The sequence below is a fragment of the Acomys russatus genome, chromosome 20 (genome assembly GCF_903995435.1).
Source record: "Acomys russatus chromosome 20, mAcoRus1.1, whole genome shotgun sequence".
Lineage (NCBI taxonomy): Eukaryota > Metazoa > Chordata > Mammalia > Rodentia > Muridae > Acomys > Acomys russatus.
This window is the reverse complement of record NC_067156.1, coordinates 60,005,413-60,026,035: the sequence shown is the minus strand read 5'-3', so window position 1 is coordinate 60,026,035 and position 20,623 is coordinate 60,005,413. Positions and strand designations below refer to the sequence as shown.

The window sequence follows — 20,623 nt, the reverse complement described above, 5'->3', positions numbered from 1 at the left end:
TGACATCCCACCCCAAGTACGCCCCACCTCACAGCCCAGATTCACTCTTCAAGTCTCGGCTTAACTGTCACTTCTTCAGGAAGCCTGCCATTGTTCCCCAAAGTAATTGGTCCTCTTGTTACCTCCACTCTCAGCACCGTGTGGTTCCCAGTCAGACATGCATCACAGTTGAGCCCCAGCCAATCCTTCGGGCACATAGGCCTCTCCACCTCTGAACTGTAAGTTTCACGGGGCTAGAGGCTGTGCCTGCTTTATTGGCACCTGAATCCCCACTGCCTGGAACACAGGGCTGCTAAATAAATATTGTATGAAAATATTAAATATTAAATAAGTGCTACGGGCGAGTGCTTTGGACAGTGGAAAGTTGCTTTGCAAATGAGTTTTCATTTGACTTTTATTGCTATCTGTGGGCTTACCGAACAATAAAAGAGCAGTCTAGAGCAACTGAGACCTCCAGAGGAGCTGAGCAGAGCAACTTGTGAGGAGGGCTTACTCAGAACGGTTCGTGAACCACACAGACCATGTAGTTCCTTGTGCCGTGGCTGCACCTGAGGAAGGAAGGTAGAGAAGTCAGTTGTCTTCAGTCTCGGTAACAAGCTGAACCTAGAGCCCAAGTTTGCCAGTGTGTGATCTGCTAGCCGGAGAAGGAAAGAGGCAGAGGGAACTGGCCAGGGTGGCTCTGCGCTTTATGTGTGGGTTTGCTGAGTACTCTTAGCTGCGCTGTTTGACAGGCAGAGGAACTGGCCAGGGTAGTTCTGTACTCTAGGTGTGGGTTTGCTGAGTACTCCTAGCTGTGCTGTTTGACAGGCAGAGGGCACTGGCCAGGGTGGCTCTGCGCTCTAGGCATGGTTTGCTGAGTACTCCTAGCTGTGCTGTTTGACATCCTGCTTGCAGATGATGCCCGAGAGAGCATACAGTTACCTGGACTCTTGCTGACCATCTCCTCTGATCACAACACTCGTGTTCTGTGCTCTGGGCCCATGGTCCTGCACAACCTGCCGCACATACACACTCACCCTCACTCCACACTCCCCTTGTCCCACTTGATCCTACCAGTGGCCATACTTCTGCCTCAGTGCCTAGGCACTGTCCTGTTGTGATCTCTAAGTCCATCCCATTGCTGCTCAACCATCAGCTGCTCTCTCACACTGCTCCCTTTGGCCTCCTGCTCTTGTCCTGTGTACTGACTATAGCTCCGCTGTCCAATGACACACTCTAAGTGATGCACCTACAACACTGCTGCTCTGACCCCTTCCTGCAGGGGTTTTCCATCCTCGGGTCCTAGCCCCAATCCTACCGTGCATTTGCATGTAGTCATCACTATCACCAGTTAAAGTACCAGGAGCTACACACAGCTGGGGACATCAGGGTAGAGTGTAGCTGGCCACAACACTTGTTGTGGGACCCTCATTCCAATGGAAGAAAACCCAGATGAGAGATAAAAGCCTTTGGCTGGTGTGTGTGTGTGTGTGTGTGTGTGTGTGTGTGTGTGTGTGTGTGTTATGAACAAGAAGGAGGACTCAGCTCTCAAGGTGTCATTTCCCCTGAGAAGGTGACAGTAGCTCCAAGCAGAGTCATACATATGTGAATGGTCTTTCATGGTTTAGGAATGTGAGGACCAGGGACAATCACTCCAACCCATGGGACCGTGCCATGTCGTTCACAGAGAAGTTGAAGTTGAGGGGAACACAGATGAAGGTCCAAGTGGGGGTGCTGTGAGGAGAGCTTGGGCTTGAACCTCTACAGTGGAGAGGTACACAGTGTAGTCGCAAAGTGAGAAGAACCAATGTTGTTTAGAAATAAGGCAGAAAGAAAGAGGGGTGCGAAGGGCAGCAGGAGACAGCAGAGAGCTGTGGGGCTTGCTCTAAACCTGCTCCTTGAAGGATCCCGCTGATTCTGGTGCTTCCAGTACAAGGAAGCAGAACAGAATGTTCTCCACTCTGCTGCTGCCATGGCGACAAGATGCAGACCCAACACTGAGAGATAGGCTCGCCCTGTGGCTCCTGGGGTCAAAGCCCTGTGAGGGACCACAGAGCCCAGGCCTTGTGCAGAGGTCAAGAGAGGTAAAATTCTAAACTGAGAGAGGCCCCAGGCCAGTGGCTCTCAACCTGTGGGTCACAACCCCTTTGGCAAACCTCTGTCTTCAAAAATATCTGCATTACGATCATAACGGTAGCAAAATGACAGTTACGAAGTAGCAATGAAAATAACTTTATGGTTGAGGGACACCACAACATGAGGAACTGTGTTAAAAGGTCGCAGCATTAGGAAGGCTGAGAACCACTGGCTGAGGCACAGACACCAAGGCAATCCTGCCTTTGCTCCCAGGCACTTTTACTACCCACTCAAAGAAAACGGGGGACATTGGGCCCCTGGAGCCAGGGGAATGTGAGCCTCTGTGTCTGCGCACATCTGTAATCCAAGTTTGCAATTTCTCCTTCAGAACTAGAAACAATTTGCATCACCGGCAAAAAAGAAAAATATTTTCTTAACGGTAAAATAAACCCTGGTTCTAAAAGCAGCCTGCTTTCAACCCGGAAGTCTCGCTTGGGTCTCTGTCGCCTCTGCATTCCCCAGTGGGCAGCACTGTACTTGGCTAGCTCAAGGTGGAGCACGGCCAGCTCTGGAGAGGTGACTTCTCACTCTTCCTTGACTGTACACCACCACCCCACCCTGCATGTTCTGGGGGCAGCTCTGGCCACGATGCCAAAGCCCACTGCTCTGCCTTCTCCTTTAGGCCTCAAGTCGCCTGCTCCCATGGATGGCACTGATGAGGGCAGCTTGGAAGAAGAGTCTGTACACAGGGTGGGGTGTCTATGACCTTTCCCAGGCTACCCTCTGCCCTGCCTTATGCACCCATCCTTCTTCATGTGTGGAGCCTTCATGTGACAGCCTGGCTCGGGCTGGTTGTCAAGGCTCGTTAACTTCCAAAGTTATTTACCTGGGACAGGTAGATAGGAAGAGGTGAAAAGAATGTTCTACTGTGTCATCTACCTGCCCACTGCTGGCCAGACTTTCCACTGCACTAGCCGGGGCAGCAGTCTGAACCTGGGTACCAGTCCCATCCTGTGGTCCCAGCTAACCCCCTCCATGTGGGGGCAGCCCAGACCCTGATCCAGGAGAACTGTTCAAACTAAGGACACATGGATCCTGCTGCTGCTAGCTATGTCAAGGTTCCAGCATCTTCTGCAATGAGCACTTTATCAGTGTGCAGCAGAAACTCCTGGGAGGTAAAGATGGTGGTATGCACCAGTGCTAGCAGCAGTTGAGTGACTCGGGAAGGGATCCTGAGTGTGGAAGCAAGTCCTCCACAGTCTTTTCTCTCAATCCCAGACCTTCCTCCCTGATGTCTGTTCTCTTGCCTCGTGCTGTTCCTCTTTAACACTAGGCCCACACTTTGGTTTGTGTCCCCAGCACTCTGAGGGTGTGGATTCCTGTGGATGTATGTAGCCTAAGACTGTCTATACTCAGGGCTGGAGAGATGGCTTAGAGTTTAAAAACACTGACTGTTTTTCCAGAGGATCCAGGTTCAATTCCCAGCACCCACATGGCAGCTCACAACTGTCTATAACTTCAAGATCTGGCAGCCTCACACAGACATACATGCAAGAAATAAGTAAATCTAAAAAAAAAAAAAAAAAAGACTATCTATACTCCTGAGTAATTCACTGTCTTGGTTATACCTCAGGGGAGGAGAAAAGTCTTTTCCGACCAGGCTGCTCACCTCAGACTAAATGATATTGAGCTGAATTTAACCATCAGACCCTGGTCCAGCCCTAGGTGCCAGATGCAAGTTATGGCCATCCGAAGGTCAAGGGGTCCCTGGATGGGGCTGCTGTCCAGACAGGCAGCTGTGCAGAGTCAGATCCTGCCACTCTGGTGGCCTGGTGTACTGTGGCTGTTTCCTCAGAATTGGAGCATTCTCTCCTGGAGGTTGGAGTGAGGCTCCTAAGACTTGGAAGCCCTCAAAGTTTCGGGGCACCTTTTCCAGGATTACATAAACAGCGAACAACTGCTCAGCCCTGGGGAGCGGAGTGCAGGCCGGGCAGGGCTCTCTAGGGATGCAGCTTTGGTGAACCCTCACTCAGGCTAGGCTGGTCTTTTTTGATGATGCACCTGTCTTTGAGTCACCAACTGTCCTCTGGTTCACCATCCAGACTTGGGTGGAGTTGTATCTTTGGTCTTCCATCCATGAGTGTTTACATCTCCGCAGAGAAAACACACACAACACCTGGGGAGAGCCTGTTCTTTTCTCTGAGCCTCAGTTTCCCCACCCAGCTGTGAGAGAGGCCTCCATTTCTACTGTTAATTAGTAGTGATCACCTGCACTTATGTGTACCTTTCTCCAAGTGAAACCAAAGTGAGCTGGAAAAAAAAAACAAAAACAAAATCAAAAACAAAAAACTGCCTGCTGGTGGGAAACCAGTGTCACATGAACACTTTTCTTCAGCTCTTTCTCCACCCCCTTCCCAAAAGAGGCTCAACGAAGGCTGAAGGCTCGGTAGCTTAAGGGCTGCTATTTACCTTTGGCCTTATGAAAGCCACTGGTATTCGAGAGGTGGTTGTTGCGATGTGACCAAGTCACGAGAAAGGGTAGCGCTCACCCTGGAGTCTAGGGTGGGTAACCGTGGGAGGTCTGACCTTTGCTGCACTGAGTTATGCTCCTGACTGGTCCATTTTTCATGGGGAAGTGTGTTCACTGATGGCCTTTATGAGATGAGATGTGGAGGGATCACGGGCAGCACAGTACTAGAATCCAGGCCTCCTGGCTCCCACATTTACTCACCTGTGACATCCCTGAATGGCCTAGGAACTGCTGCTTCCTTGTTCAAGCTGTCACAATGCCACCACTTTGGTCGCTCATGGATGGGCAGATGCAATTGCTGGGAAAAGGAACCCTTCCCTCTGTTCTAGGAATAGTTCCTTTGGCCTCTGAGTCCACCCCTGTAAATGATTAGGCTCAGGGCAAGAGCAGAGGCAGCCTTGTGCATGTGTTAGCTGGGTAGTAAGTATGACTCACTGGGCAGTGAGTGTGACTGGTGGGGAGTCAGAAGTCTATGACACTTAAAGGGACCCAGTCCAGCACGTGAATCCAGTAAGGCCTGGGACATTCTCGTGTGTGCTTGCATCCCCCATGGGAAGGAAGGATGCTCGAATTAACCATGAGGCATGATGCTTCCCCAGATGTGCATTTGTCCTGCTCGAATATTTTTACTATTGAGATAGTTCATTAGAGACTGAGCACCAGGAACAGGAGGAGTGACGGAGGAGCTGCTGCCCTCCCACAGTCAGCACCGAGCACCAGAGATTAAAGCTGAAACAGACAGAGGATGATGGGGACACAGCGAGGGACTGGCTAGAGACACCCACCTGGGAAGGCCTTGTGGAGGAGGGGCTGTTAAAGCACAGAGTTAAGGAGTGCGCAAGGAGAGCCAGGTGAAGCAGAAGGGAAAGCTTCCTAGCAACAGGGATGGCATGGATGTGGACGGGGATAAGGCAGAGAGAAAAGGATGTGATCAGTGGGCTGACACACATCTGAGGGGGCAGAGGAGATGGCTCTGTGGGTAAGAGCAGTTGTTGTTCTTGCAGAGGACCCAGGCTCAGTTCCCAGCGCCCACGTGGTAATTCATGGCCATTTGTAATTTCAGTTCCAGGGCATCCTGGGCTCCCTTTTGATTTCTGAGAGCACTGGGCACATATGTGGCGCACATACATAAACACAGGCAAAACACCCATATACATAAACTAAAATCTAAAAGTTTTTTTGAGGTTTTGTTTTTGTATTGTTTTTGTTTTTGTTTTTTAAGAAGAGCAGCTTGTATGGCTGGGAAGTGGAGTCCCAAGGCTAGAGACAAGCTTAGAAAGGGTGTCAGTTCCCAAGTGACTCAGCCAAGGAGGACAGATCCTCCTCCAAGGATCTAGGAAACAAGAAAAAGGAGCCAGCACTCAAAGGTGACAAAGGTGGAGGCGGACGGTCTGGCAGAAGGCCCACACTGGCAGAACATGCTGGCTTTTACTGAGACCCAGGCTCTGCCATTTTGTACTACGACCTTAGAAAGTCAAATTTTTCCCTCTTCAATTTGACAAGAAGTGGTAGGTGACACCTCCATAGAGCCCCCTCTTTGCCAGGCAGGTGCTGTGCTGTGACGTCTCCTTAGTGGGACAGTGGTGCCACCACCTCTGTTCATGTGAAAACATCAAGACAAGTGTTGTGGAAGATGTGTGTGGTCATCCTAGTACCTGACAGGCCATTAGTAAGGGCTAGGTGAGCTGAACTGGGGTGTCTGGGAACAAAACAGATGTGGTCCCAGGAATAAAGAAGGGACGTATCACAGTGATGGGAGCACACAATCAGGGGAACACAGTCAGGAGAACACATAGTCAGGAGAGCACACAGTCAGGGGAACACATAGTCAGGGGAGCAAGGTCAGGGAAGCGCACAATCAGGGGAGCACACAGTCAACGGAGCACAGTCGAGAGCACACAGCCAGGGGAGCACACAGTCAGCAGAGCACACAGGGGAACACACAGTCAGGGGAGCACACAGTCAGGGTCATAGTTGGGGTGCATAGCTCTGTCTGACCTCCAGCTCCAACAAAGGGCAGAAGTGTTGCCAGAGGGGTGCTATTTGAGAAAGATTCTGGTTTTACTGGCCCATCAGAAAAGTAAGGATTGACAGTTGATGTCTGCCACCAGCACGCGCCAGAGTGAAAGGAGCACATGGATAGATGTGTTTGCCTTTTCTGATCAAGGCAAAGCTCATGATGGTGGTTACACAGCCCTTGTGCATCCTTGCCCTGGGCTCTGGGTGAGCAGGACGGAATCTGATTGAAGGCCCCGGAGTTTGGTAGGAAAGGCCTAGTGCAAAGTCTGGGCCTTCCCAGGATTGTGTGCTGTGTGTAGGCTCAGAGAGAGGAAGCTCCCAACTCAGGAAAGGCAGTAGGGTCCCCAGGCAGTTAAAGAGTCAGGTTCTACCTTCCAAAACTGAACACCTGGATGCTCGGGTTTCCCTCCAGAATCCAGCCCAACCAAGCCTGCATTAAACAGACCTCACCTGCTAGCTGCCAGAGTGATCGGTGTGCTGTCATTAGACTTGGAAAGAAGCCGCCATCTTCAGCTGGGCATGGCAGCATGTAACTGTAATCCCAGCAGTCTGGAGGCCAAAGCCTGAAGGTTATGAGTTCAAGGACAGCTTGGGCCATATAACAAGACCCCATGCCATCCCTTCTCCCCTGCCCACAAAAAAAGAAACCCCCAGTTTCTACTCTTCTTGATTTCCTTCCTTTGTAGAGAGGAGACAGCAAGTTTTGCCTTTAAACTACAGAAGTTAAATGTGGGAGTCATCCAAAGTCAGAGTTGAATCATTGCTATGTAACCCGCCTCCCTGACATATCCTGAAAGCCATATTCCTAGTCTCAGGGTGGGCAGCTGGCTCTGTTTCCATGGAGACCAGCACCCACACTTCGTATAAGGGAACTCAGATTGTCCCTTTCTCTAGCTTCCCCCAGGTTGGGACTGGACCTTCCATGAAACAGCCAGCACTTCTGTCCCCACTCTTTCAGTGTGATGACAGTCCTGGGAGGTCTTTGTTCTCCTGGATGGTTATGCAAAGTTCTAAAAAAAAGAAGTAAAGCCAGGCTTGGTATCTCATGCTGTTAGTCTTAGCACTCGAGAAGCTAAGGTAGGTAGCTTCAAAGCCAGCCTGATCTACATATGAGTCCCAGGACAGCCAGAGCTACATAGTGAGACCCTGTCTCCAAAAAACCCATCATCATCATCATCAACAACAACAACAAAAATAAGTAAGCAAAGTCTGTAGGCTCCAGTTTGCTCTTTTATGGAAGTGACCCCACCACAGGTCTGATGTTCCTAATGCAAAGCATTTTATTAAAACCCTCTGTGGCTTTATTCTTAACTCCTACTTAGAGAGAGAAGGACACCAGGGCTCTTCATCACCTTTCTTAGGATCCCCATGAGCATGTTCTTAAGGAAACTTGATAAGGGAACAGCAGCCCATGACAGTTAGTATGGCTGTGTCCCGAGGACACTAAGTGTCTGCCATTAGAGTGAATTCATAAAGTTGGCCATCTCTCTTGACAAGGCTGGAGTTGAGTACCCATAGATGTGGCTCAGCTACTCACAATTGTCAGAAGGCTCCACTGCTCCTCTGCCACGTCTCACATGCTGGGTTTGGTCCTCCGGCTTTTCTGCACATCATCTCAGATGGCTGCCATTACATCAACATCAATTCCTCTACAGCTATGTCCTCACTCAGAAGGTAGGGTTTCTTGCTCCTTGGGGAGGAAGGGTTTTCCCAGATCCCCACCCCAGAAAGCCTTTTTTAAAGAGCTTATTGTTCAGGAGTTGTTGCTGTGATCGCCCTGGGTCCATTTTTTCCTACAGATTACAACTGTTTAGACTCAGGATTGTCAGTGGCTTTGGGCTTAAGTACAGTTGCCCTCTAGGATGTTAGGAACCGTGTGAGGCCTGTGACTAGGGAGTACCATTCTCACGTGGTGCGTTGGGCCAGCAGAGATCAACCTCAGTGGCAGGGCTGGTAAGACGGCTCAGTGGATAAAGGGACTTGCTGGACAGATCTGACAACCTGAGTTCAATCTCCAGATCCCACATAAAGGTGGAAGGGGAGAAGTGAGTCCCCTTTCTGAGTCCCCTGTCTGACCTGCACATGCGCATCATGGCACAATTGTGCCGGCAGTCACATGACATCATGCACACGTATGCACAGTAATGCTGATTGCCCCACAAAACAAGCAGGGAGCTACTGACCTGGAGTAGGACCCATGTAGATAACATGGCAGAGACTTTAACCCAGCTAGTCTCCACATGACTGCAGCCTTGTCAGAAGTCATGACTGACACCCCATGGGAGACACTGAGTCAGGCACCCGCTGGCCTCTTCAGTGCTACCCTGTCTCTGTTGAAACTTCCCAGTAGACCAGCAACTCAATGGGGCTGACTTTGATGTCATGGTCAGTGTTTAGAGACACTGCAGAGTATTGTCAGCATGGAGTACAGAGTAGGCCCTGATGACAGTGACCTGGACTCAGATGCCCACCATTGTTCTGAGACTGAGAAGCCCTGGGTAGGGATAGCTTCTCCATGGCTCAACCAGATGTGCCTTCTACTCACATGCAGGAGGTGACAGTGGCTGAGTAGGCAGCCAGTGTTAGCTCTAGAGGTGACACCAGGCAGAACCTTTGTGAGTGCTCAGCTCATATGGAGGAATCTGGCCACAATATATACATAGAAATGGCTTGCTGATCTTCACTCATGAATGTTTGAGTCAGTCAGGCCCAAGTGTGGCATAAATGGTTTCACTTGAAATTGTGCAGCCTACAGCCTGTTCAACTGAAACTTCAGCCCCATCTGAGAATTAACTACAGCTTTTAGGGGTTGTTTGGGAGAAGGAAGGAGGCCATAGTTGTGAAATATCTGTGTAGCACAGGAGACTGCTTCCTGCTGAAGTCAACAGCGTGAGGTTTGGGAGGCGCTGAGCAGGCAGAGCAGTGAGTCTAAATTTAGATTTTTCCAGAGCAAATTTGTAAACCAGAACCCCAGGAATCCCAGAAAGGGACAGGTGGCACATACCACCTCACCTCTGGCTTGCCTCCATCTGTTAAGCTACACAGTGAGAGAATAACTCACCGGAGTTCTGGGAAGCTGTCCGAGAGAAACTGGTTGAAGCTGGGGTTCCACTGTCGGAAAGGCCTAGGCTAGAGGTTTTTATTTCTGTGACAATCGCGGTGTTTGCTGTGGGATTGTGAGAGCCTGCGCTGCCCTCAGGGGAGCTACGGGCTTTCGTCCTGCTGCCTGTCACCCTGCTGCCTGTCATCCGAGCACAGCTGAATAGGTTGACCTTTCTGTCTCACACTGTGAATGCCAAGTCCTTTGGTTTGAAATCTGGTTTGGATTCTGAGCTGCCACTTCCTCATAGAGATGACCAGTTTTCATAGCTGAACCTACTCCACTGCCCAGGGACACATCTAAGTGCCATCTGCCCTTCTGGGGGTGACTAGCCCTGCTTGTTGGCATAGCGTGCTAGAAGTGAACTGAGACCAGTTAGAGGGGTGCTTCATAGCCAGCTGCCTGTGGGAGAAGGCAGCCGGTTTCCAATAGATATTACAGAGGAGCTAGAGAGAGAAAAACTTAGAAAATGAAGCATTTTTGGGGAAGAGATGAGTGACAGGAAACTCAGGTGGAAACAGAATGCTTGGATGAAAGCCACCTGCATAGGGTGTTGAAATTCTGAGAGGTAGTATTGGAGTGGCAGGTGGTGCTCAGAGGATTGAAGTTGAGGTACAGGGATTTTGTCTGCATGATTAGGGATCATGGTAAGAAGAGCCTACTGAGCATCTGAGCATGTTGCACTCTCAAAACACTGGGGAGAAATGGCCCACCATCTGGGAAATGTGCTGAAAATAGGGACACACCCTTCAGACCAGAAGGGATCTGAAAGGTACAATCAAAGAATCCAGACAAGAGTTGACAGAGTCCATTTAGACACCCAGGAGGAATACGGTGCTGTTGGAGTGGAGCCTTCCCAAGGTGACATGTTCCCTGCATCCTCTAGCTAAGCACTGAGAGACAGGCTACCCAAGAAAGACTGTCCCTCCCACAGTGGGCAGGAAGAGGAAGGAATTTAAAAATAAATGAAGCCCTTCTTAATTATTCACAGATTATCTGCATTGCAGCCCCGATTGCCAACAACGCCTCCTTTGAGCCATTCCAATCCCTGTTCATGGCCCAGCAGGAGCTGGAAAGGGGAGGAGGCGTGGGCATCTCTCCTCATAGAAAGATGTATGCAATTAGCTCCCTCTGTGATACCACTGGGGTCCGAAGGAGGCTCACACATGGAACTACAGCTCTGGTGAAATCATCTGGCTTGGCTGCTGGTGTCAGGACAGGACAAGGACTGTGTGTGCATGCAGATGTGAGTGTGTGTGTGTGTGTGTGTGTGTGTATGAATGAAGGTTGAGGTCCCTGAGTTAGATGTCCAGGAGGAACTCCACTGCACATAGACATGGCACTGTATGCGTCTCAGCACCGTCCCTTAAGTGGCTCAGGCATCTGCATGCCAAGTGATAAGTATTCCTTTAGCCAAGTGTCACTCTGTGCTGACATCAGTAAGCTGGGGCTCACGAAGCCTTCACCTGCGAAGTGAGAGCTTAGGCCAGAAGCAGCCTCACAGGGCATGCTCTTAGCGTTTGGGGACACTGGGCTGGGGGCATGCATCAGTCACTAATGGAGTTGCTCATTAAGATACTTAGAAACCTGGCCCTACCCCCATAAAGGCTAATAATGACTCAGTCACGTGAGCCCAGGAGGACAGTACTGTCTGTAGTTAAGGACAATGGGACTTGGTCACTCAGACTGTTCCCCAGTCTGACGATATGTTAAGTCTGTGATTGTTTTGCCTCTGGACCCAATAAAAGCTTCAGAGGGGAGCTACTGTAAATCTAACAGGCTGTCAGAAGAGCCAGCCCGTCTCATTCAGGAGTGAGGAACTGCTGGACAGCAGTTCTAACAGGCTGGCATCTGTAGAGCTAAGCACTTACTGTGCTCCGGAACCTTGGCAATTTTCCTTGTTCCGAAGTCTGCACACCTATAATCCCAGCACTTGGGGAGGCAGAGGCAGGTGCATCTCTGTGAGTTCGAGACCAGCCTGGTCTACAAAGCAAGTCCAGGACAGCCAAGGCTACACAGAGAAACCCTGTCTAGGGGTGCTGGGGGTGGGTTGGAGAAAGAAATCCTCAAGAGGCCAAGACAGGGGGTCAGTGACACAACTCAGGAGATGGCTTATTCAGCAACCTGCTTGCCATACAAGCGTGTGAACCTAAGTTCAGTTCCCCAGAACCCACAGTTATGTACCCTTTATGTATTTATGGGCCTGTAACCCCAGAGCTGGGGGAACGGGGGCAGGGGGCTCCCTGGGGCTCACTGCCTTGTCTGAGAGAATATGGTGGAGAAGCTATTGAAGGCTCCTGGGAGCACCCTGTGGTTTGCACAAGCACAGACGTGTGCCCGCATGCACAGTCCTCAGTTGGGATCTGATCATTCCCTCTTTTCATCATCTATGCCATACACACACACACACACACACACACACACACACACACACACACACTTAATTTCAGAGCATTCAGCTCACGGTTGTTTTGCTTCCTTTATTATTTGTAGAGTCATACAGAGTTCGGATGGGAACGTGCACTTACGTGGGGCCCTGCACGGTGGTGAGAGTTAAAGTAGATGAGGCGAGGATTAAGAATTAAGGAACCTGGCCAGATTTCCCTCCGTGCTGGATACAAAGTTCTATCCCTGAGCAGCCATGAACTTTGTACACTTGGGAAACACGCCACTCTTGAAGTGGCCGTGTTGCCATAGTTCAGGGTTCTGAACTGAGCAGGCTAGGATATGTAGGGCTTTCCCCCTTACCACCTAATATTATATACCTGCCATTTGAGTTATCAGCCATCAGAAGTGATCGGCCAAATACAGATGTGGCCAACTTCTTTGAGCAGCTAGATCTCCAGTGTCTCTGACATAAAAAGAATAGGGCTCACCACACCAGCCCTGGTATAGCACTGGCTTTTGGGCAGACAGCCCTTTTCTGTGAATGGCAGGAGAGTTTTCTTATAGTTTCCACCACCTATATGGAAAGCAAAGAATACACGTGCTATTAAATCAAAGTCAGAGGCAAGTTTTCTCTTAAAGTATTCAAAGGCGTTTGCAAAATCAGGAAGGGACTCTCAGGGGAAAATAAGACAATTGAGCCCTCATTTTCATCTGTAACTAGCTCCTTTCGACTCACCCTTCCTAGCTAGTGCTGATGCCTGTGTGTCTGGAAAGCATAACAGATTAATTTTGCAAAGGTCAAAAGGAATGACTCCCACCCCCAGTCTGCACATGTTAGCCCTAGGGGAGCAGGCACTGACATAAAAGCACACCGTCTGATGGGCTTATCAAATCAAGCGGTCTTTCTCCTCTGCCAGGGCACTGCTGCACACAGCATGAGGGTGGCTGAGCAGTGCAAAGCTGGAATCCCCTGAGCAAGCAGCGTTTCAGCTGGCTGGACAGATCAAATAACACTTGGGCTAGTTAACAAAAGACGCAAGTGGGAAGGTGTTGGAAGCCAGAGCGTGGAAATTTACCCAACGTTGTTTCTTTGACAGGAAAGGGGACTGTCTGAAAGATGCTACATTCCTGCGGCCGCACCACATCCAGCGGAGCAGTCTCAGTCGAGGTGGCGTGGATAAGTGGGTGAAAGAGGATGCACCCCCATCGGAAGCCTCTGGAGGGTCCTAGTCTGGCAGCTGAGTTCTTTTTGGACTTGGGACAGCAGGTGCAACTGCAGAGCTCATGAGGGAGCGTGGCTTTTTCCAGCTCTTTCCTCGCCAGTCTGGTTGGGGTTTTGGAACCTAAATAAAAACTTGTACGGAAGATAAACTGACAGAAATGAGAAGAAGCCCCTAGAAGCTTCTAGAATCCATTAACTGCATCCCTCTTACTGCTCAGAGCACAGAGGGAGGCTGTGATCCGATTAAGCTTTGGACCCACTTAAGTAAAGCAACACAGCTCAGCAAGCAGCTCCTGCATTTGAGCCAGACAGAACGATTCAGAAGTGGAAGTGTTACTGCATATTTTACTCTGAAATCTGAGGAGATAGAAGATAATGATACTGGCTTTTCCTTCTAATAAGTCCAGATCTGGAAGAGGCATGAACCATTTTAAGCATCTAGGAGGGTTCCTGAAGCACAGGAATTGGCGGCAAACCCACCCAGTGCAGGTAAGAACCGTTGCAGCATCCAACCGAATGGGTCTGTGAGCAAGGACTTGCAGCCCTTCCTGTCCCCTTGACAGCTGGGAGCAGTGACCTCACCAGGACCAAAAGCATCCCTTAGCGGTGAGCTTTGACAGAATGAGGTGTGCTGAGGAAGCCACCAGCTGGAACTTGGCCTTTCCCGACTGCCCCTGCATTCCACAGCCGGCCCCAGACCATTGAGTCAACAATGGCTGAGAAAGGTGACTGCATCGCCAGTGTCTACGGTTATGACCTTGGTGGGCGCTTCATTGACTTCCAACCCCTAGGCTTTGGGGTCAACGGGCTGGTGCTGTCGGCTGTGGACAGCAGGGCTTGCCGGAAGGTAGCCGTGAAGAAGATCGCTCTGAGTGATGCCCGGAGCATGAAGCATGCACTTCGAGAGATCAAAATTATCCGGCGCCTGGACCATGACAACATTGTCAAGGTGTATGAGGTACTAGGACCCAAGGGTAGTGATCTGCAGGGCGAGCTCTTCAAGTTCAGCGTGGCCTACATCGTCCAAGAGTACATGGAGACTGACCTGGCTCGCCTGCTGGAGCAGGGCACACTGACCGAGGAACACGCCAAGCTGTTCATGTACCAGCTGCTCCGTGGGCTCAAGTACATCCACTCCGCCAACGTGTTGCATAGGGACCTGAAGCCAGCCAACATTTTCATCAGCACAGAGGACCTTGTGCTCAAGATTGGGGATTTTGGCTTGGCAAGAGTCGTGGACCAGCATTACTCACACAAGGTATGTTTACCTGGAAAGGCTGCTGCGTGTGACCCTAGCGCCAGAATCCTCAAGGATGCACAGTGTTCCCGGAGTGTAATCAGGAGACTGGTCACTGTGTTGGGGGGGTGGGGGGAGGAGGCGGAAAGGTGCAAGAAAGATCCATGGCATGAAAAGTTGTTGAGGGTAGGGGGCTGGGGGTTCTGGTTCTTAGCCATGGCTCTGCCACATGGCTGTGGGCTGTACGAGTGAAAGGTCAGTCTAGACAGTGTCTAAACTTGCTTTGAGCTCTGTGTAGTGGGTGGACATTTTGATCGCATCCCCTGATCCTAGACATCTGATCACCATCATGTCCCATTAGTCCGTCCTCGGGAGACCCCCAGGAGGGTTCCCATGCTAAGAGCACTGTGCCCTGGTTTGCCTCACCTATCCCTCTTCTCACCAGGGCTGGCCCATTCTGGGTTCCTTTCAATCAGTCAGAGAAGAGTGAGCAGTGAGGACTAGAGGCTACTCTGATAAAATAATGCTCACTACAGGTCAGCTAGTGACTCTGCCCTCTCGGGTCCTATGATGCCCTTCTCCTCAGCGTGCTAGGGAAAGCCGTGCTTGAGGATGGTTCTGGTAAGATTCCCCATGGCATCACAGAGTCACCCCAACTGCACAGATAGAAATGCATGTCACCACGATTTCGTTTTCAAGACCCAGGCCTCCTCACTCCTGACATGCTATGTCTTCAGGAAGGTCTTTGGCCTTCTGTCCCTTCTCCTGCCAGACATGCTGCCACTGTAGGGTACCTGAGAACCTCCGTGTGAGCATGTTAGCAGGTACCTGCAACAGAGTCGGTCTCCCAGCAAAATCTTCATAGCTTGATTCTGTTGTTGTTATTGTTGTTGTAATGGAGTATACCGTAGTAAGCAGGTACACCGTGAAATGTTAACAGCCAAGGGTAAGCGTGGGCCATGGAATATGAGGGTGGCTCTGACCTTGAACATGGTTCAGCTCTCCCTCTAGGACCCTCCCTGTTCCTTTCCTATGTGTAGTGAGGAGGCATCACACGCAGGGGAGCCACACTTCCCATCCACCCTCACTAGGTGGGACTTGTCCCCCTCCCTGCCCCAATCTCTAACCCTACACTGGCCTCACTGCCTCTGGCTCTTGGTACCACAAATTACTTTGCCTCCTTAACCATGTGCTTGCCCTCCATTCCCACTCCTGAAGCCAACCCATCTGTCAGCATTGACAGCCGAGTCTGTAGGCAAGAAGTCCATGGTAAAGAAAATAAAATAAAACAAAACAAGCTATCCCCTTCTCTGTCTTCCAGGTACTATAGGTTATTTGTTCTCCTTCCTTTTCCCAAAGAGCTATGATGTCAAGTCATTGAACAAATGTTTTTAGCCCTGATTGGATTTTTTTTTTTTTTTTTCAAAAAGATCCAGAGAGTCTACAACATTTCTATTTGGAATATACAAAACCTTCTCAAGCTTTCTTTTGTTTTTAATGATTTACTTTTAATTTTATGTGCATTGGTGTTTTGCTTGCATATATGTCTGTGTAAGGGTGCCGGGTCCACTGGAACTCAAGTTACAGACAGATCTGAGCTGCCATGTGGGTGCTGGGAATTGAACCCAGGTCCTCTGGAAGAGCTTAAATTTTCACTACAGCTAGTGTAGTGCTCCTAATCACTGAGCCATTTCTCCAACCCCCACTAAAACTTTCTCTTTTAAAAATTTTTATTTTTATTTGACATGTATGAGTGTTTGCCTGCATGTGTGTGTGTGCACCATGTGGGAGGACTCTGGGAGAAGCCATTGGAGCCCCTGGTACTGAAGTTAGCAGGTGGCTGTGAGCTACTGTGTGGGTACTGGAAATCTAACCCAGGTCCTCTAAAAGAGCAGCAGGTGCTCCTAACCAAAGAGTTGTTTCTCCAACTCCCATAACCCTCTTAACTACCAGTAGCATTGGGAGCCACCATCAGATGAGGTAGTCTGGTGAAATGTCACAGAGAAAGAGTTTAGCAATGTGTGTAGCCTACACTACTGTCAGGAAGATGGCTTTGTGCTGAAGACTGGCCATTCTAGCAGTTTTGTTTTGTTTGAAGCAAGGTCCAACTCTGTAGCCCAGGGTGGCCTGAAACTCAGCCAGTCCTCATGTTTTGCCCTGTAGTGTGAGGATTACAGGCATGCGCCATTGATCCCAACTGCTGAACCAAGTCCTGCAACGTGGCAAAATATGAACAACTCCACAGTGTGAGGAGTTGAGAAGATGGAGTCCCTTTTGACGGCACTAATTTGGACAAGGATCACTCACACCTGGAGCCTCAGTTTCCCCTCAGTTGACAGAGCTGTGTCCCACCTGCCTCTCTAGCTGGTGATAAGAATAAAAATTAACCATGAATCTAGAATTCCTTGCCAGGTGGTAAAATCTACATTGCCCAAGCGCAGGGCGGAGGCTGGGTCTGGAGGAGGACCAGGCTCACATGACTGCTCACTGTCTACACCCTGTTCCTGCCACTTCACTGAGTGGGACTTTCAAAGACATTGTTCTCACAAAGGGGAGAGAGAGAGAGCATGCAAGCACTCTATATGAGGTTAAAAACAGTAGCAAAGCCAGTTACTTACCTGGTTGTGTGTTCACATCAACCCTGCATTTGTCAGGCACCACCCACTGCAACCTTTTGTCCCTATCCACTTTCCGTTGTTCTTAGCTTGCTGCCCTCCTCTCCCTCCAGAGATGATGAAAGGCTTCACACTTGGTGCATTTATTTATCCAATGTGCATTTAAATCAGTTCTCAGTTAATCCCCATAATGCTGGGAGGCACTTAGGGCAAATGGGCCATTTGACAACCCAAAAGAAGTGGCTTTATGAAAAAAGCATGTGGCTCCCAGGGCTGGCTGGTGGAGCATCCTGAGGAACTGGGCCTCTCACAGTCTGAGTGAGAATTCTCCTTTCTGATGTATGCTGGATTCTGCGTGGAAACTGCCTGAGCTTTCCGATCCTTCTGTCTCTTCCAGCACCAACCACTGTCAATCTGCCTTCTGGGTGTTTGTGTGGACTGAGTCTTCCCCCATTGAGTAACCTCATTAAGACAACCCCACAGGTCAACCCAACATTAGATAATCCCTCATTAAGAATTCTCTTCTAGGTTGGGTCAAAATGACAATTAAAACTAAGTGTCACTTTCTGCCAGCCATGCCCCACCTCCTAAAAAGGTTACACAGACTCTCAGTAAGCCCCAGAATATGACCTTTGAGGAGATACTTCCAGTTCAAACCATGCTGTGCAGTCATTGTTCAGCTGACTGTGTGATTGATAGTTTCTAGTCCTTCCAAAGGTCCTTCCTGGAGTGTGGGGTCTTTACACAGGCTCACGGCCATCTTGCCCATCCCTGTCATTACACAGGTATAAGTGTAAAAGGGGAGGAGCCCTGCTTAAGGTCATATAACAAGCACTACGCATGGGCGTAACTGTGTCAGCTGCTTTTTATGAGCCCCCCCCCCCACTTCTCAGCTGTAAGCCCCACTCTCCTGCCGCTTCTGTTTTTGTTTGGGGCCGCTCAGTAAGCAGCTGAATTTGCCCTGGAACTCATGATGTATCCCAGGATCCTCCTGGCTTAGCCTCCTAAGTGCTGTATTACAGGTAGGCACTCCCATGTGAATGCAACCCAGCTTCCAGTCTGCTTCTCTCCTAGGAGTCCCGTTAGTGAGCTGAAAGTGAGGGTGCCAGCGTGCTTTCAGACACACCAGGGACTAAATCACTAACAGAGCCACTTGCCCAAGTAGATGTCGTGATGTGCCAGGCACCACTTTGCCCGTGATAAAGCATGGACCCACCCTTGTCACCTTGGCCCTGGATGAGTCATGAGGCTTTTCCTGAGCATGTACTCACGTCCTCCACTTGATTATTAGTTCCTTGTTATTTGTGTCAAGAAGAGGTGCCTGAATGATCAGAGAAAATTTTGCTTGAATTTATCATATTAGGAGATGAAAGATCTCCAAAGGGGAAAAGTGTTTTAAGACTTTAGTGAGCCCTGCATAAACTCTAAGAAATGTTACTAACTCCTTGGAGAAAAGGTCAGGCTCAGACCACTCAACTCAGCCTCATTGTCTGAGGGAATGCACCCCTTCATGAAGGGCCACCCAGAGGGCTTTTTGGAAGACAGCCTGGAGGCTGAGCTTCCATGAGGTACAGGTGGAAAGTGCCCAGGTGACAAAGGAAGAAGAATAGATTTGTGAGACCTATTCTCAAAAAGTCTTACTTTTGTTTAATTTTTATTTTTTTCTATAATTTATTATTTAATCACTTTACAGCCTGATCGCAGCCCCCACTCCTCCAAGTTCCACCCTCATAACCTCTTCCCCTCATTTCCCCCTCTCCTTCTCAGAAAAAGGGGAGGCTCCCAAAGGGGTATCAACCCACCCTGGCACCTCAAGTGGCAACAGGACTAAGGGCATCCTCTCCCACTGAGGCCGGACAAGGCAGCCCAGCTAGGCTGTAAAAGCATCAGAGACAACCCCTGCTCCCATTGTTAGGAGAAAGGGATTCAAAGGCAGGCAACAGAAGTCAGAGACAGCCCCTACTCCCATTGTTAGGGGACTAGATCTCTTAAGCAAGTCTAAGTTGGTGCTTCGCACCCCAAATCCCCAACTGCACCCTGACCCATTATCTTCTTACCGCGTTCTTGAGTGGAATGCTCTCACATCACCACCCTACCTCCTTACAGATCCTTAAAATCTAACTAGCTTGCTGAGGTCCCCAAATTCAGCTACAAACTGGCACCATCCAACATGCCTGAGGGGCTGCCGCTTGGCTCTTGTCTCAGACCTCCTGAGTCAGAAGCTCAGGTCCAGGCATCTGTGTGTCCACGCCCCCAGGAGTCCCGTGCTCCTGACCGTCCAAGAGCCACTGATCTAAAGCAATGAGGTGCCTTGCCTGTGGATGGAAGCCGATGCTTGAGATATGCCCCCTAAAGCTCAGCCCTGCGGTTCTCACACAGCCCTGGAAGACCATGTGGGTGAACTTAAAGCATGTGCCTTAACTGGGAGCGGTTGCTCATAGTGGGGCTGTGAGGCACAGCAGGGCTTTGGGGACCCTCCATCAGGTTACCTCGGAAACCTCCTATTCCCCACGGAACAGTTTGGCAGAAAGCCCCACAAACTAGGAACAAAAGGAGCACTGTTTGTTTATGCTTGGTTTTTTAACACTTAGGGGATGTGAAGGTGATTTGGAGAAACCTGGACTTTTCTTTCTGGTGTAAATCACTTCACTAAGACATTAATTAAAAAACAAGACACCGCTTTCACAGTTGGATAGGAGTGAGTGTTTGACGGCTCAGCAGATTGCTGTGACTTGTTTAAGGCCGTGGTTCATTTGAGGCCCCAAAGGAGTCCAAGAGAATAAGCACAGATTGCAACCGGGGAAAGCCCACCTGGGACAACCCAGGAAGCTGATGCTGCCTTCTCAGTGTTGGTCGGTGTCACTTTGCCTCCTCTCCTGTCTGTCCTACCTGCCTCTGATAGCGTCTGCCACCTGCCCGAGAAGATGCCAGAAAGTGTCCTCCTCTCAGCATTAACCCTTGGAACTGAACTAGAGGAAGGCACTCGTTTCTGTGGCTTCGATAGTCTTTGCAGTTAGGAGAGCCCTCTTTGGAGCTTCAGTGCTTGCTTATACCCTGGACGGTCTTTAGCGACAGGAAGTAAAGCCCACGGGGCAGAGGATGGAGAGAGAGCTGCCCACGACCCCCAGATAGGGCTAGGCTTCATCACACTAGTATCATGAGGGACCTAGACACCCACAGAGGCCATGGGGAATATGGGCTTATAGAAGGACCCCTTGGCGGAGGACCAGCCAGCAGGGAAGGGTCGCTTCATTCTTAAGCTGTTGAACATGTTATTCCAAATCAGTGGAGCTGAGAAGATGTATTTAAAAGACTAGGGAATACCCTGTTTTAAAGAGGAAAACTATGACCTGGGGGATTAGAACAGAGCCTGTGCTGAAGAAATCAAGTATCTGAACACTCTGGCAGACTTGGAAAGCTCATTTTCTTGGCTTCCAGAACTCTGTGCTCCCTTCTC

The 20,623-nt window shown here is 49.9% G+C and overlaps 1 protein-coding gene across 3 annotated transcripts in view; it reads left to right on the top strand.

Moving 5' to 3' along the window:
* Mapk4 (mitogen-activated protein kinase 4) overlaps positions 1–20,623 on the top strand; it is a 136,775-nt gene that overhangs the window by 78,479 nt on the left and 37,673 nt on the right. For all 3 annotated transcript variants that reach the window (XM_051163645.1, XM_051163644.1, XM_051163646.1), the window contains exon 2: positions 13,190–14,572. In XM_051163645.1, the coding sequence (XP_051019602.1) occupies positions 14,027–14,572 (546 nt within the window). In that variant the 5' untranslated portion in view covers positions 13,190–14,026. The remainder of the gene's footprint in view (positions 1–13,189; positions 14,573–20,623) is intronic.